Here is a 14,518-nt window from a genome sequence, read left to right as displayed (position 1 = left end):
TAACCACACTGGAACGCATGTTAACACTCTCAAATGACACTCAAAAATGTTGCAGTAGCTGCACTGAAGAGGTTGAAAAATAACTGAAGCACCACAGAATAAGAAGCCCTCACTGACACATACCAAGACATCTATTCCTAACATTGTTTGGATGACACTACACAAAAACCTATGGGCTCTCATGATCACACAACTACAACAGCTGTAGTAACAGCTACAAGGAGTAGTTTTCTTCCTTAACAACATTGCTTCAACTACTCCTGCTTGTGCCCACAGCACACTGCAAGAGTTTCACCATACTGATAGTACAGCAATTCAAAGATGTTAACCATTTCCACAGGTGACATTAATGTGATGTTCTAGTAATGCAATTGCTTGTTTCCACTTCACTTCTGCTTTTCAAATCACGTTTTTCTTGCTGTTTAAGATAAATTGGTGAAGTCTATATGCAGTTAGAACTAAGTCTCAGAAGGGGATAGGCGGAACGCGATTATTTTAATGGGATAATTCAAAATGCTGCACTGTGTTAGACAACAAATAACTGTGGACATCCCTGGAAAGCAATCCTTGCAAAACTCGAAGCATGGCACCAAAGAAACAATTTTTTCCAAATAAAATATTCAGAATGCAGGGTTATCTTAGAAAATAAATGAATACTGTGTTTAAATCTTGATGTTGAAAGCTAGACTACTATTCTCTAATTTATTTCCCTTGCAAGGTAACTTTGACCTTGCTCAAAATGTTTACTTACTAATCAACAAATAAAACAGTTCCAACAAGTGACCACTTGAATAATTTTTAGTACTCTAGTATAACTTTTTTCTAGAAAAAAAACCTTACTCAAAACATTTTTTTCTGACTTATTTTACACACATAGCAGTCTGGTTTACTGTCATTTTCAACCAACAATCATTTCTTCTCATTGCATCCACCTTTCAAGATCTATGACAGGGAAGCAGAGAAAACAAGATTTGAAAGCCACAAGAACTGACGAAGGAAGTGAGGGCTGATTATATTTTCCTTTTTATTAAGCATCTAGTATCTGTTATTAGACACTGCATAAGACAACTGTCTCACATTAGATCCAGGGAAGCAAGACACAAAGAGGAAGGAATCAGCATCACATCAAGAGCATCCTCACTCTATCCTATATAACCTTTCCTCCCCGAATCACAAAGGCTTAGAGGGGGAATGCAGGGAATTAATGCTACAAATGAGCAGACTTGGACAAAAAACAGTCTAGGTTTTCTGTTTGTTTGTTTTAAATATAGTTACAAAAATGCAGTTAAAAACCCTGGAAGTTGCATTTCTCTTCAGTCACTAAAGTACATTAAAAATCCACTGCTTCCAATAAAATCTCAGAATTTGTAAAAAGAATATGAAGTAACAAAACTCATTAAAACCTGTATATGTATTACACCACAACTGATTTTGCGTCTCTGGAAAGATTAGAGTTCTACTCGTGCACACAGTCTGTTCTTGCTCCATCCCTATGCTAATTTTTAACTAAGCTTCCTATATATACAAAATAGGTCTATGCTTGAAATTTGCTGGAATTTGAATTAGCTGAAAGACAAACTGATAAGGGAACTACTTACATACCTAATAATCTTTATCCAGAGAGCTGTATCAGTGAGGAGTTAGGAGAGGTATATCCTACGAATTGTTACTGGTATAGCATTAAAATTAATAATTTGACTTAAAACCATACTTTCAGAACAGTCGGCACAAATTCTGAAGACTCCTGCAAGCCTGTGATTTCATATTCCTTCATGACTACTTGAGTACATAACAAGAATTACTACATTCACATTTGTGTGTTTTTACCATGTATAAAATGTGAAAGCTGCTTAAGAACACAACAGAATTTTTCTTCATACTCAAGTCTTGTCCATTCTGTTAAGGTCTTACGTGCAACAATTTGGAAATAATAGCAGAAAAAACATGGCTTGATTTTACACTACTAGCTCCTCTGCTTTAAACAAGACTTTTCAATAATTCACATACAGAAACAAATGTAACTCAACTCTAAGCATAAATAATGAATCATTAAAAGGAAATAAAACCTTTTTGGTTAGCCACTTACAAAGCTTGCACAGCAATAGAAGTACGATTCTATTTCTACATTTTAAACTGTTATATAGAGTACACAATTTGTAGGAGGGATAAAAAAGTGTCTAAAAAGTTACAATGTATGTTCAGAGGCACACAATAATTATTTCTTTGATCAATGGATAGGGTGTCACTGCTTGCCCACTGTTTTAATTATATGACATTGAGTAAATAGCTCCTGCACACTTTTACATGCTCATAAGTGTTTTCTCACATTAGTAGTTATGGCTGGAAAAGTGACAGGAACAAAAATATTAAGAGTAAATACCCCCTACTTTACAAATATACTTTCCAACTCATCCTTTATTCTCACATTTCAACCTTAAATTGTATGTTAATATGCAAGTGTTTTTAGGCTTAGTTTTAAATTATTAACATGGAGATTTAGAACACTAATAAATTTAGAATTTATTACACATTCTACATTTTTCGTTTCAATCACTTAGAATAAGATCAACTCATTTTGATTCAATACATTTATACAGTTGCTCTGAGCAGAAGTTTTCAAGTTCTGCCCTGTGGTGGAGGAGAGGTCACCCAACCAATTTTACAGTCCACACCTTCCACCCCCTTGCTACAAGGAGAAGCTAGATACGAGCTTCTCTTTAAATTTTGCTACCCCCAAACACAGATCTATTGCAGAATGTTTCCAGTTTTAGCACCTTTTAGCAGTACAAAGACCTCTTCTTTCTCTCCACACCAGGACAACTCAAAGAATACCCCAAACCACCCTCCCCAAAGGAACTTCAACGTTTGCATCTGTAATACTCTAAAACTAGTCTTAAGTGCAATACAAGCAAGTTTTTTGTTTCCCCCTCATCCTCCCTAAAAATTAAAATAAGGAAACAAATCCTAACCAAAGAACATGCATCTTCAGCAAGACCAAGCTTGCAATATTTTTTTTTTTATTGAAACGATGACAGTTCCATTGATATTACTGGTCAACTAAAGCCTCAGCCACAGTTAGGTATACCTGAAATCTAATGAACTGTCAAGTAGCAGCTGCTAAGTATTGAGGAGCAGGGAAGAAGGAGGTTTCTGGCCTCTTAGTGAGGACAAAAAGATTAACAGAACTATTGTGGAACTGCACTGAAGATACTAAATTATATCAACCCTATTGCTCAAGCTCCTAGTTGATACCAGTCCCAAAGTGGCTTTACAAACTGCTAGCAAAACAGTTTTACTATGGGTACACAAACACTTGAGAAGTTTTAAGAGTTGAAAGTGTTTAGCAATATTACAGAACGCTTTGTACAGAACACTTAATGGCAAACAGTATTTTAACAGTCTACATTATACACTTAACAAAGAGCTGTTGCACAGGTCAGCTTTACAAACAGGTTCAAGCACTCAAAAATGTATGTGAACAAGCAGACACATATGCAAGGTAACAGACACGGTTAAGTTTCAGAATGGTGAAATACAAAAAGAGTAAAGGAAGATAATCGGTGTGGTCTCACCTTTACTTTTCAGAGTGAACTAGCAAAACGGAGCTCTCTGTCAAACTATTCTATCATCTTCATATTTAATCAGGCAGTTGAGCAGCTATTTTGACACTACACCAAACATTATAGTCAATCTTCTGTAATAACCAAATGTCACTTGACCACAGAATCTAAACCAAAATCCTAGGTCACAGCTGCAAGAAGAAGAGAATTTCTACCAGATGACTACAGATATCCTGCTATTTCTTGCACGGCCAGGAATATCTACTCCAGCAAAGCCACAGCTGGTTAAGCAGCAACACCTTCCTCCCAGACCTGCACATAACAGTTAAGCTGTTTCAGCTCCACTAAGGGGAAGCCCATTTCTCTTCCTCGCACCAGTAATGTCCTACACTCACTTCGGCTGCACTGATTCCAAGACTCTCCATACCTTGCAAGTCAATTCAACTCACTAATCCCACAGAAAACCATCCACATTTTTTCACTCACCAGCTTAATGAGCTACAGCAGCTCACAGAGGATCAAATAAATACCAGAAACAGGGAAGAGACATTCCCTTTGTTTCCTGACAAAAGCAAATTCTTCATCAGCTCACCAAGGTACCTCACAAAAGTAAAGCCTAATGAAGCTAAACTGTTCTAGTAGTGACTCACTCTGAGTTAAGGCAAAACCACCAGCTTTATCAAGGCAGTCCCTATACCTATAGTCCAAATGTTCCTATACAATATATATTTTCAAGACAAAGGTGAGAAAGATTTTCAGCCTTTGACACAGCCTACAAGACCGTGAACTGTAAGTTCAAACACATGGCAGAGTTTTATTCTGAAGACTGTCCCAAGAATTGGTGATGCTTACTATTCCAACTAGCCTGGTCAGGCCTCAGTTAAAATTTTTCCCTATGGTTCCAGAGTGCCTGTCCACTACTCAACTGTGTAATGTAGTACTACAAAGTACTACTGTGCTACTTTTGTAGCCACTCCACGTATCAGGTTTCTGCTGTGGCTAGCAATTCACAATATATTTTATGTCACTGCTTCAGTAATAAATTGCAGAAATACTACAAAACTCAATAATCCATTTTTGATCTGACAGCTGATATTAATATGCAAGAGACTGATTCTTTCAGTTTTGCCTGATGGCTTTTTATAAAGCAAGGAAAATATTTCCCAACCTACCACTCAGCTGCCTACAGAATTTGAAGAACAGCAAGCAACTTGCTGTGAGGAACTGAGGAGTTAATGCCTCAAACATTCATCGACACGGAAAGCCTCAAGGACAAATTGTGGCCTTTGTGGTTAGTCTAAGGAATGAACTATCTGCCTAGGGAACCGCAGGGTGTATAGAAGCGCGAACAAAAACTGAGGAAAAAGGCAGAGGTGGTAGGGTGCAGACTCAATTGGACAAAAGGGTTAATGCATCCCATTCCCCCTCAACACACAGGCAGAAGCCATGCTCCACCTTTTTCTTGTCTCTCATGCAAATGATTTTGTGAATACCTGCCTCTCTGTCTAGTATGCAAATCAGCCAATAAAATTAATTTTAAAAAGTGACAGAAAACTTTGCTGGGTGTGCACCCACCACCCAAGATTACCAGACCTGAGACAACGCTAGAACCTGGGGTGGTGATCCAGATTCTTTAACTCTCTTTCTCTCCCTTCCTTTTCTTCCCTTTCTTACAGATTTATCAATAAGAGACCACATCACTTACCATAATTTTTCAAGTTTAAATTGTTTCTACCACAAGTAAAACATTTTAACTGGTCGGTTTATGTCATTTCACCTTAATTTAACCCGAGGGCATCACAAAACCTTTACAATTCCCTGGGCTCCCAGTCCCCGGTTGTAACACTTGCAAAACACCTAAAGGTTACAATCATAAAAAGCTAGAATCATACAGGTTGGAAAAGACCGTTAAGATCATCCAGTCCAACCATTAACCTAGCACTGCCAAGTCCACCACTAAACCATGTCCCTAAGTGCCATCACCTCCAGGGATGGTGACTCAACCACTTCCCTGGGCAGCCTGTTCCAATGCTTGACAACCCTTTTGGTGAAGAAATTTTTCCTAATACTCAATCTAAACCTCCCCTGGTGCAACTTGAAGCCATTTCCTCTTGTCCTGTCACTTGCTACCTGGGAAAGAGAGACAGACACCCATCTCACTACAACCTCCTTTCAGGTAGTTGTAGAGAACAATAAGGTCTCCCCTGAGTCACCCCTTCTCCAGGCTAAACAAACCCCAGTTCCCTCAGCTGCCCAAACTAGAGATACTTTGTGCTCTGGAATCTCCACAGCTTCCCGTTTCGCAGCTACCAACTGCCCAAATACCTCTGGTAGTTCATGGTTTGTTTGGATTTTTTAAAGGATTCTGACATCCAGCATACAAACAGCTTCATTACTGCCCACCAGCAAGACAGACAAGATCCTGCATTAATGGATGCATCAGGCAACAGAAGCAATACAGATAGGACTGACTTTTGCAGGGTCTGAGACCTGGCCAGGGCCAAGCTTCCCCTGCTACAGAAAGCAGAGGAGCTGCCATCAACAATTCTGTCTGCTGTTCTTGGAGCATGAGTAAGATGTGTGAAGTACAATCACCCTTCTCCCATAGCATCTTCCTCAGCATATCAAACCAGACCTCAGTGACAGCAGCAGCAGCAAGTTGGCATTTCTGTGGCTCCAGCAGAGGCAGAAGGGCTACAGATGTTTTGTTGCTCTCTATCTCTGGTGTCTTTTCTCTTTTACTTCCAGACAACCACTTAGTTTGCCTATTCCTACAGCTGGCCTTCAGGAGGCTTGTTTAGATCAACAGGAAGTGCCCTAGGTGAGGAGAGCCAACAAGGCAGTTTTTATTATACTACCTGATCAAGGGAGACACTTTCACTTACACAAAAGCTCATTAAATGAGAGTTCCTAATAGAACAATGGAAACTGCACATGGTTTCTCTTAATAAAGGAGTACCTTGGCAAAGGATGGAGAAAAACTGCAAAGAACTTCCTCCTGTAGGCTACCGATACTATTTTCAGTCAGGAGGAAAGGAATTTACAAGAACACCAGTCTGAGTGTTTGGATCTCAGAAGTCTCATCTGTGACCATCAAAACTAGTTTTCTACTAATTGAAGTCATAAATTCACCCACACAACATACAGCCACCTCTCACACTGCTACCCCAATGCTGGGCCACAAGCAACATGCTCTGCAGGTGGATTGCACCGCTGACTGGTTTCTCCAAGTACAGTGCCAAATTAGCAGAGTGTCTCTTGCAGGTTTTCCTTATGCTCAGCCGTCGTTCAAAAACCTGTAGGATTTTTACATTTGATTCGCCTCGTTCGCAGAGGAGTTTGACTGGACCTGGCTAACAGGCTGCAGTATTAGAGAGATCAGGCAGTAACTGCCTAAGCTTCACTTCCTTAGAAAACAATAATAAAAAGGCTGAGAAGCACAGCACAGTCCAAGGCCAAGACGCTTAAAGCAATGCCTACCACCCAGTCTAACATACCTAGTCTCTTCCCAGCTGAGCAACAAACAAGACCAATAAGGGATAAAAAAGGATCTAGATCATAAACATCTCAGCAGTTACCAGAAACTGAAGAGACAAACAACAATTTTTGCATCCATGTGAATGAAATGTGATCAAACCGCTTAAACTCCTTTTTTATTCTTAAACAATCAAGACAAAACAGCCTAATGAATAACTGAACAGCCAGAAGAGCAAAAGCATAAAACTACCATTTTCTTAGAGGCCAGCTGTGATTAGAGTAACCTCCTTTGGTTGTTGTTTTCCATGTAAAACATTCTCCTTTTAGTCATAGCCTATTCAGAAGAGAGAGGTCCCATTCACTTTGTCACACTACTCTCAGTATATTGAGTCTGTAAGAAGTTGTGTCAAAAGAAGCAGAAGAGACCAACAAATGAAAAAAGGCCTTCTGCAAAATGGCGGGGAGAGACACTTTCAGGTTAAGTTTAAATGCCTCTGTAAAACACCCCTTAGCGAAACAAGCTATGACTCCAAGGGTTTGTTGCACACTGAACAGCAGTTTCAGCTGTCTGGCTTGAAAAAAACCACACACAAAATGCCCCAAAAACTACAGCAGGAGAACTTACTTCAGGAAAAATCCCATTAGGATTATAAAACTCCCAGTGCAAATATCTGTACCAATGTAGAATATTACACTATCTACTAAGGAGAGCAGAGAAACTGCTAATACTTTGGGTAATTTAAATTGATAAAGATTATACATATGGATCCAAGGTCTTCGAAGTGACATCTATTTAGTCAGCTTGGGGGGTGGGGGGGAAGATGGGCTGCAGACAGAAGTTGGAGCAATAGAGCAATCTGGTACCTATCCAGATCAACATACGATTCTTCCAACTTGCGCACCTGAAATTTAGCTTCAGTTTGCTACTCAACAGACATCCTAGCCAGAAGCGTAACATAGGTGCACAGCATCTTACATGCTTACAATGAAACACCATTCCTAATGCTTTTTAGAAACACAAAACTCTTTAAAACCTATACATCATGAGGCCTGAGAATGAAGCTTTCTCAAACAGGCATTTTCAGCTCATAGACCTTGAGGACTTGCTTGTTTTCATGAGCTGCTTGGAACCAATTCACTAATAAGAACAAGGCTGCTGTCATATAGATTTCATTTTCTACAGTGGGATCCACACCTGCAAAAAAACTTTTAGATACGCAGAGCTATTTCCTTGACCTTTTTACGAATAAAAAGTTTATACAATTTGGGTAAACTTTTCTATGTACACAGTTATTAAAAAGTTGGGAGCCAAAAAATAATAAAATGCTGAGCACCCATCTTCAAAGTTTGTTAGTTTGTTTTACTTTGGAGATTACATTTACTGAAGTTGTCATTATATTTGTTATTCATATGACTGAAACAGAAACTGGGCAACATATCAACACAACTTAACAAATAAATCATTCTTAGCAAACACTGAATGAATAATCTTCAGAAAGCTTCTCATTTTGATAATATGAATGCTTTTTCCTATTTATATCAAGTTAATCATGTCTCCAACTCGGAAAAAGGAAGACTTTTTGAAGTCACAGATTTGGGTCCAGGTGCTCTTGCCTACTTTCTCCAGTCAGCTTTAATCCAAATCAATTATAAGTATTTATTTGTTCACTTAAGTTACAAGATTGCTTAGAGAAAGCAAAACACTAGGTCTGACAAAGACAGGAGGGTAAAGGGTGCCCTCCCAATTTCTGGGGGGTAGCTCTGTTCTATTCCCTTAGCTCTTCTCTCCAGTTATCTTTCCAATATACTGTTGGTATATTTCCTTGACCTGTTAGAGGCACTCGGTACATTTTTTTTTACCTGGACAGGGAAAAATCAACCCCAAAAAAATCAAAAAACACACACACAAGTCTTTCAGGATGTCAGCAAGAACTGACCAAGATATAGGCACAGGCAATATAAAAATACAAATTAAGCATCGTGAAGTGCCCCCATCAATCTGTTCTTTGATCTTTACACAAACAGAAGGTTTAGAAGATCTGTCGCAACTAGGACAGCTCATTCCCCACTTGACTCTCATTTTTGACTAAAACCCCACAAAACAGACTTCTTCCCCATAGATGCACAGTACATCCCCTGAAGTTTCATGCTGTTTTGTGAAACAGACAAGCTCTGTATACAAAGAGAAACATTGATTGTGGTATTAAACAGTCACAAGATGTAACTGTAGGCTAGGAATATGCCTACATAGCTCAAAGAGCTACAAGTGCTACTTAGTAATAAATTGAAATATAAACTACAGATCTATAGACATTACTATGTACACAAGTAACAATGCTCAGGGAAGTGAAAGTCTTTGCAACCCTCCAGTCTTTGTCAAGGACATCTGTAGGAACAAGATGATTAGCAGCTTTTGAAGAACTACCTACTTACTGAACCACAGAACTGTGTTTACAAAGAGGGAGAAAAAAATGTGGGCTTCAGTGATTTCTCAGTTCATTGTTCCTACATATACTGACTCCCTTCAACTTGCATCAACTCCAAGTGAAGATTTTTCAAAACTTCTGAACAATAAGCACAAGTGTTCTGGGTGAGGAAGGATGAGACTAAAGACAGTTTTTATAAGCATATGTGTGCCAACTACCATACATGCTTACAACCCCTTACACCTATCGCTCACAGCACATCATAAAGACCTATGAGAAGTGTCAGTTATGAATTAAGCTCTCCGCGATTTTATCAGGAAAACTTGTTAAATGAATTCTGGAGAACAAGTATTTGGGAAAATGATGCTTTACTACAACAAAGTAAATATCACTGCTGTTATCAGCAGTAAGCTTTGAATCCAGGAATGAGAAACTTCGCCAACTACCAGATAACTAAATTTATGCAGTAAATACACAATTCAGAAAGGAACAGTACACAAGCCCAGTACATACATGTAGAATTATGAAGTGTAATTCATCTTTAAAGGAGGTTCAGAATCACTGTGGCTTTATCTGAGCCCTGGAATACTCACTGCTGCTTGCCCTTTTTGATTTACTGTTCTGCTCTGTGTGTGGTGCTTTGTGGGATAAAGCATAATGCAATCAAGGTAATCATCATGGCTTTAATTCTATCGTCCACACAACATTCCTGCTCACTGAACCATTCTGTACCCAATAGCAATCCACTGGGGCTACCCAAAAGTGATCAAATAATCCAAGAACAGAACGTTGCACTTGTACGCTGCTATGTAAGACCACAAACCATAAGAACAGTGCCCATGTATGACTGTATTATGAATCATACACAGGAGTATGAAGCAGTGACAGGTGACTTTCAAGAAACTACTTAATACTCTGACCATAACAGTAGCACAGTGGAGACAAGTGACCACAGTCATGCAATTTTCCTTGCCATGGCACTCTGCTCCACATACCTCTGATTTACTTGAGGCATCCCACTTCACATGCTGGGAGAAACACATATGTAGAACAAAGAGATAGCAAAACCAATTATTTTTCAGTTAAAAGTTGTTAGCATTGATTTGTCAGGGTTAGTAATTTGGCATAAATACAACTTAAGATCCCAGGGCCAAATATTACACCTAATACTTACCTGGAAAAAAAGTTTTAATCATTGATGTAAACTTTCGCATGACCTTAGGATAATTATTACCAATAATCTTGAGGGCACAGCCACTCTTCCTGTCACAGAGCTCAAGTAAGATGCTGCTGTTGACAGCCGCTTGCTTTTTCCCCTACCTCACGTCATCGGTTTCTCCTACGGTTCAATGAGATGAAGACAGACAATTAACATGGATGATTTCAAAGAACTGTGAAGCAGGCCAGTCTGATAACTGAAGAGCTGGGAACAAGCAGCTGGAAACAGCAGCCTCCTAACCCAGATCTGCCATGACCAAACAGTTTGTCTGACCAGGCAATTACAACAACGAAGCTTTCACACTGAGGGCAGTAGGACTTCCCATTTGCATTCTCTCAGTTTTTAAATAACAGCAAGAAATGTCTACTTTTTAAAAGAATTTCCATATAATTATGACTATTAGAAAAAACTATGCGAGCTACCAAAATTTAGATAGTTTGTAAACTAGACGAAGAGCATTCATTACAAGTGTGAAACATCCTATATAAGATGCTCCAGGCTGCTGAGCTACCTATGTTTAGCACATCCAGTATCTTTTCTCATACACTGTGGGAACAGGTACGCATTCTGACAAAACATGAATGAGTTGTTCTCTCTTAGCAAGTACTTTCGATAGAACACAGCCACCGGGTACAACTTAAAACTTTGGGGAGCAACATCATTTATGGCTCTGTGCTCATTCAAAAATACAAGCAACCATCTGCTTAGAAGCTTCACAAGGAAGTATAGTTGCCACCAATGTGCAATCACAGGACAATTTTTATATGATTTGAGTTCTCATTACTTGAGAGCCAAGGTACTTCTCTAAGAACCAGAGAAAAATCCACTTACAATAGCAGCTGTCAGTTTTGACTGAATCTGAGCAGTTTAAAAAAAAAGTGAGAAGTCTAAGCTTTTAAAGTATCAGAAATAGTTCAGAAGACAGGAACTAACTACTCAAAAAAATGATGAAAAGAAAGTTTTATGACCACTTTTCTAAGCAATGGAGACTATGAACTCTAGTGTTACTGTATCTAGAGACAGATCTATCAAGGAAGAGAAGTTTGGGTTTGTTTTAAAAAAAAAAAATCAGTAAAAGTGGTTCTTATTAGAAGATCTCATTTTGGCTGCTCAGATGAAATCAGCTGTAACTATGGCACTTTTATGAACATATAGGCAGAGCTGAATGTAAAGTCTCTGAGGCCCATATTGGTCACCAGGCCAAGTATACAAGAGGCACAGCCAGCTGGGCCAGTCAGGGGCTATGAAATTGGCTCTCTGGCATATCCTTTTTTTCACTGCGCACTATAGCTTTTGTCATGATAGAAGTAATTAACTTTTTCCATGTATTACCCAAGTCTTCACTGAAAACAGGAAACATCACTGTATATTGACAACAACTTCTACTGCACACCAAGTTCAGTCTTTTCTATGAGAAAAATTCTCCAGAACTTCACCACGCTACCTCTCTGGGGCAAAAAGCAACAAGTATCAATGTTACTGGTCAAAGTGTTAAAGTAATGAAGCAAAGGGAAGGCAATGTACTACAGTCCACATACCACGTAGGGAAAAAAAAAAAGGGTGTGTGAAGGAAGAACACTAATAAGAAACAGCAGGAATAGGGGGACATCTCAACCCATCCTTGAAACAAAGCGGACGCATCAAACTTACCCTGCAACTGCCACTATCCTTATCCTCAGGCAGAAATCCATCCTCCCCTTCCTGAGGGTTGGCAGAAGGAGCCTATTTCTCAATCTGGGATCCTGCTTTGAGATCAAACCTCTCCTATATCAATTCTTCAGTTAATAGATTTAATCTTATTCTGCCTTCCCAAAACACTTAGAGACCCACTGTGCTAATCAGAGTGACTGTCACACAATAACTATAACCCCAGGGTTTTAGAGAATAAAAACTGTTAGAAATTTGGAAATTAAACTGTGCTCTTTGAACATAACTAATACAGAGTATTCTATAGACTATCACAGCCGAGATGCATCTCCTGTGTAGTATGTGATGCTAGAGAGTCCCCAGGTAATGAAGCTGGATATCCTACAGTTTTTCTTTGTGCTAAAACTTAACAGAAGCCCGGCTAATTTGGGCACAAACCCTAGTCCTTGAAGCTTTCCACACTACACTTTGGAATGAATCAGTAAACTGTACCGACACTGTCAACAGGTAGCAAAAACTTTCCAACTTTCACGACGATTCCCAGAATTGCCCGAACGTAGCTTCCAACACCAACAGTTTTCACCGTATTCCCCCATCGGTTTAATCGCTACCAGCGTTCGTTCAGACAGCGAAACGCTCTGGCACAGGAAGCAAATTCCAGTTTGAAGTCCATATAGTTTGTAGCAGCAAGAGATCCTTTATCGCATTACCCTCCGCCCAGCCCAACGACGCCTCCTCCCTGTAGCAATAGTTACTTGGCGGCCGAAGAGCCCCTCGGGGTTGGACTCGCCCACCACCTGGCCAGCAGCAAGACCTTGCTGACCCCAGACACGGTCCCTCAGACGACCCCGCCACCCCTCGCGAACTGGCCCAGCAGACCCTCCCGCCCGTGCCCCGCGGGGCATCCCCGCACCCCCACCCCGGGCTCAAGGCCCGGCGCTGCCGGGGCGCCGGTGCCGGCCCCGCCGCCACCTGCTCCTTTACCTGGTGAAGAACTCGGCAAAGCTGCTGCCAGCGCCGGCGATGCCCGCCCGCCGGGCCCTCTCCGCCGACTCCTGCGGCGGCGCTGGGGCCGCGGGCGCCGTCCCTCCGTGGGGCAGGTGCTCCGGGGCGCTGCGGCGGCGGCTCACCTCGTAGGTGTTGCGGGAGTTCAGGTTCACGTCCGTGAAGCCGAGGGGCGCCGGCGGCAGGGCGGCGGGGTCCGCCCGGCCCCAGGAGGTCCGCGCGCCGGGGGCGGCCTGCGCCCGGCTGCCGGCGTCGTCCCCCGGGCCGAGGGGCGGCGGGGGGCTGCCGGCCGCCGCTCCCCCGCGCCGCTCCGCCTCGCTCCGCAGCCGGCAGCTCCTCAGCGGCTCTTCCAAGGCGGTTCCCGCGGGGACGCCGCCGCCGCCGCCCCCCGGGCCGGGCGGGCAGGGGAGGAAGCCCCCGTTCTGCAGTTTCGCTTCCTCCTCCCCCGGCCCCGGCTCATCCCGTCCTGCCCGAGGGGGCGGCGACGGCGGCGGCGGCAGCAGCAGGAAGCCGACATCCCCGTTGGTCATCCTCCCGCGGGGGCCCACGGCGTAGGCGGCCCCGTTGGCGGGCTTCTCCGGGCAGCGCTTCCCACCCGCCGCCGCGGCGGGGCCGAGCGCCGCCAGGTACCGCTGCAGCAGCCGCTCCTGCCCCGGCCCGCCGCTCCGCCGGCTCAAGCCCCGGCTCCCATCCCGCTCCCCGTCCTCCTCCTCCTCCGCCTCCTCCGCCGCCGCCGCCTCCTGCCGGCCCGCGGGAAGCACGGCTGCGCCGCCCGGAGCTCCGGCATCGTCCGGCCCCACCATTTGCCGCCGCGGAGCCCCGGGGATGCCAGCGGCGCAGCGGGGCGGGGGCGCGGCCCCCCCGGCGCGGCGGGGGCCCAGGGGGGCGGGGCGCGCGCGTTCCTCCGCACCGGCGGCGCCGCCGCGAGCGCTGGCAGCCGGCGCCGCTCACCGCGTCGGACAGCGGCCTCGGCGGGGGGGCGGCGGGCCCGGCTCACGCAGGCGCGTGGCGCCGGCGGCGGCCCTTCCCCCCGGAAAGCCACCATAGAGAGGCCGGGCAGGGAGAGCGCGCCCGCCCTCCCGGCACAACCACATCCGGGACCATAGAGATGCCACCTAGACCGGATCTTCCCCGCCAGAGCGGCGCCTCGGAGGCCGCTCCCCCCGCCCCCGATACCGTATTCC

The 14,518-nt window shown here is 43.2% G+C and overlaps 1 protein-coding gene across 1 annotated transcript in view; it reads right to left on the bottom strand.

Moving 5' to 3' along the window:
- TBC1D12 (TBC1 domain family member 12) overlaps window positions 1-14,139 on the bottom strand; it is a 45,729-nt gene extending 31,590 nt beyond the window's left edge. Inside the window, exon 1 of the mRNA XM_074830920.1 lies at window positions 13,314-14,139. Within this exon, the coding sequence (XP_074687021.1) occupies window positions 13,314-14,137 (824 nt within the window). The 5' untranslated portion in view covers window positions 14,138-14,139. The remainder of the gene's footprint in view (window positions 1-13,313) is intronic.
- Window positions 14,140-14,518: the final 379 nt, after the last annotated feature.

Source organism: Strix aluco, chromosome 7 (assembly GCF_031877795.1).
Source record: "Strix aluco isolate bStrAlu1 chromosome 7, bStrAlu1.hap1, whole genome shotgun sequence".
NCBI lineage: Eukaryota > Metazoa > Chordata > Aves > Strigiformes > Strigidae > Strix > Strix aluco.
The sequence above is the reverse complement of the archived record's forward strand: the minus strand, read 5'-3'. Positions and strand labels throughout refer to the sequence as shown.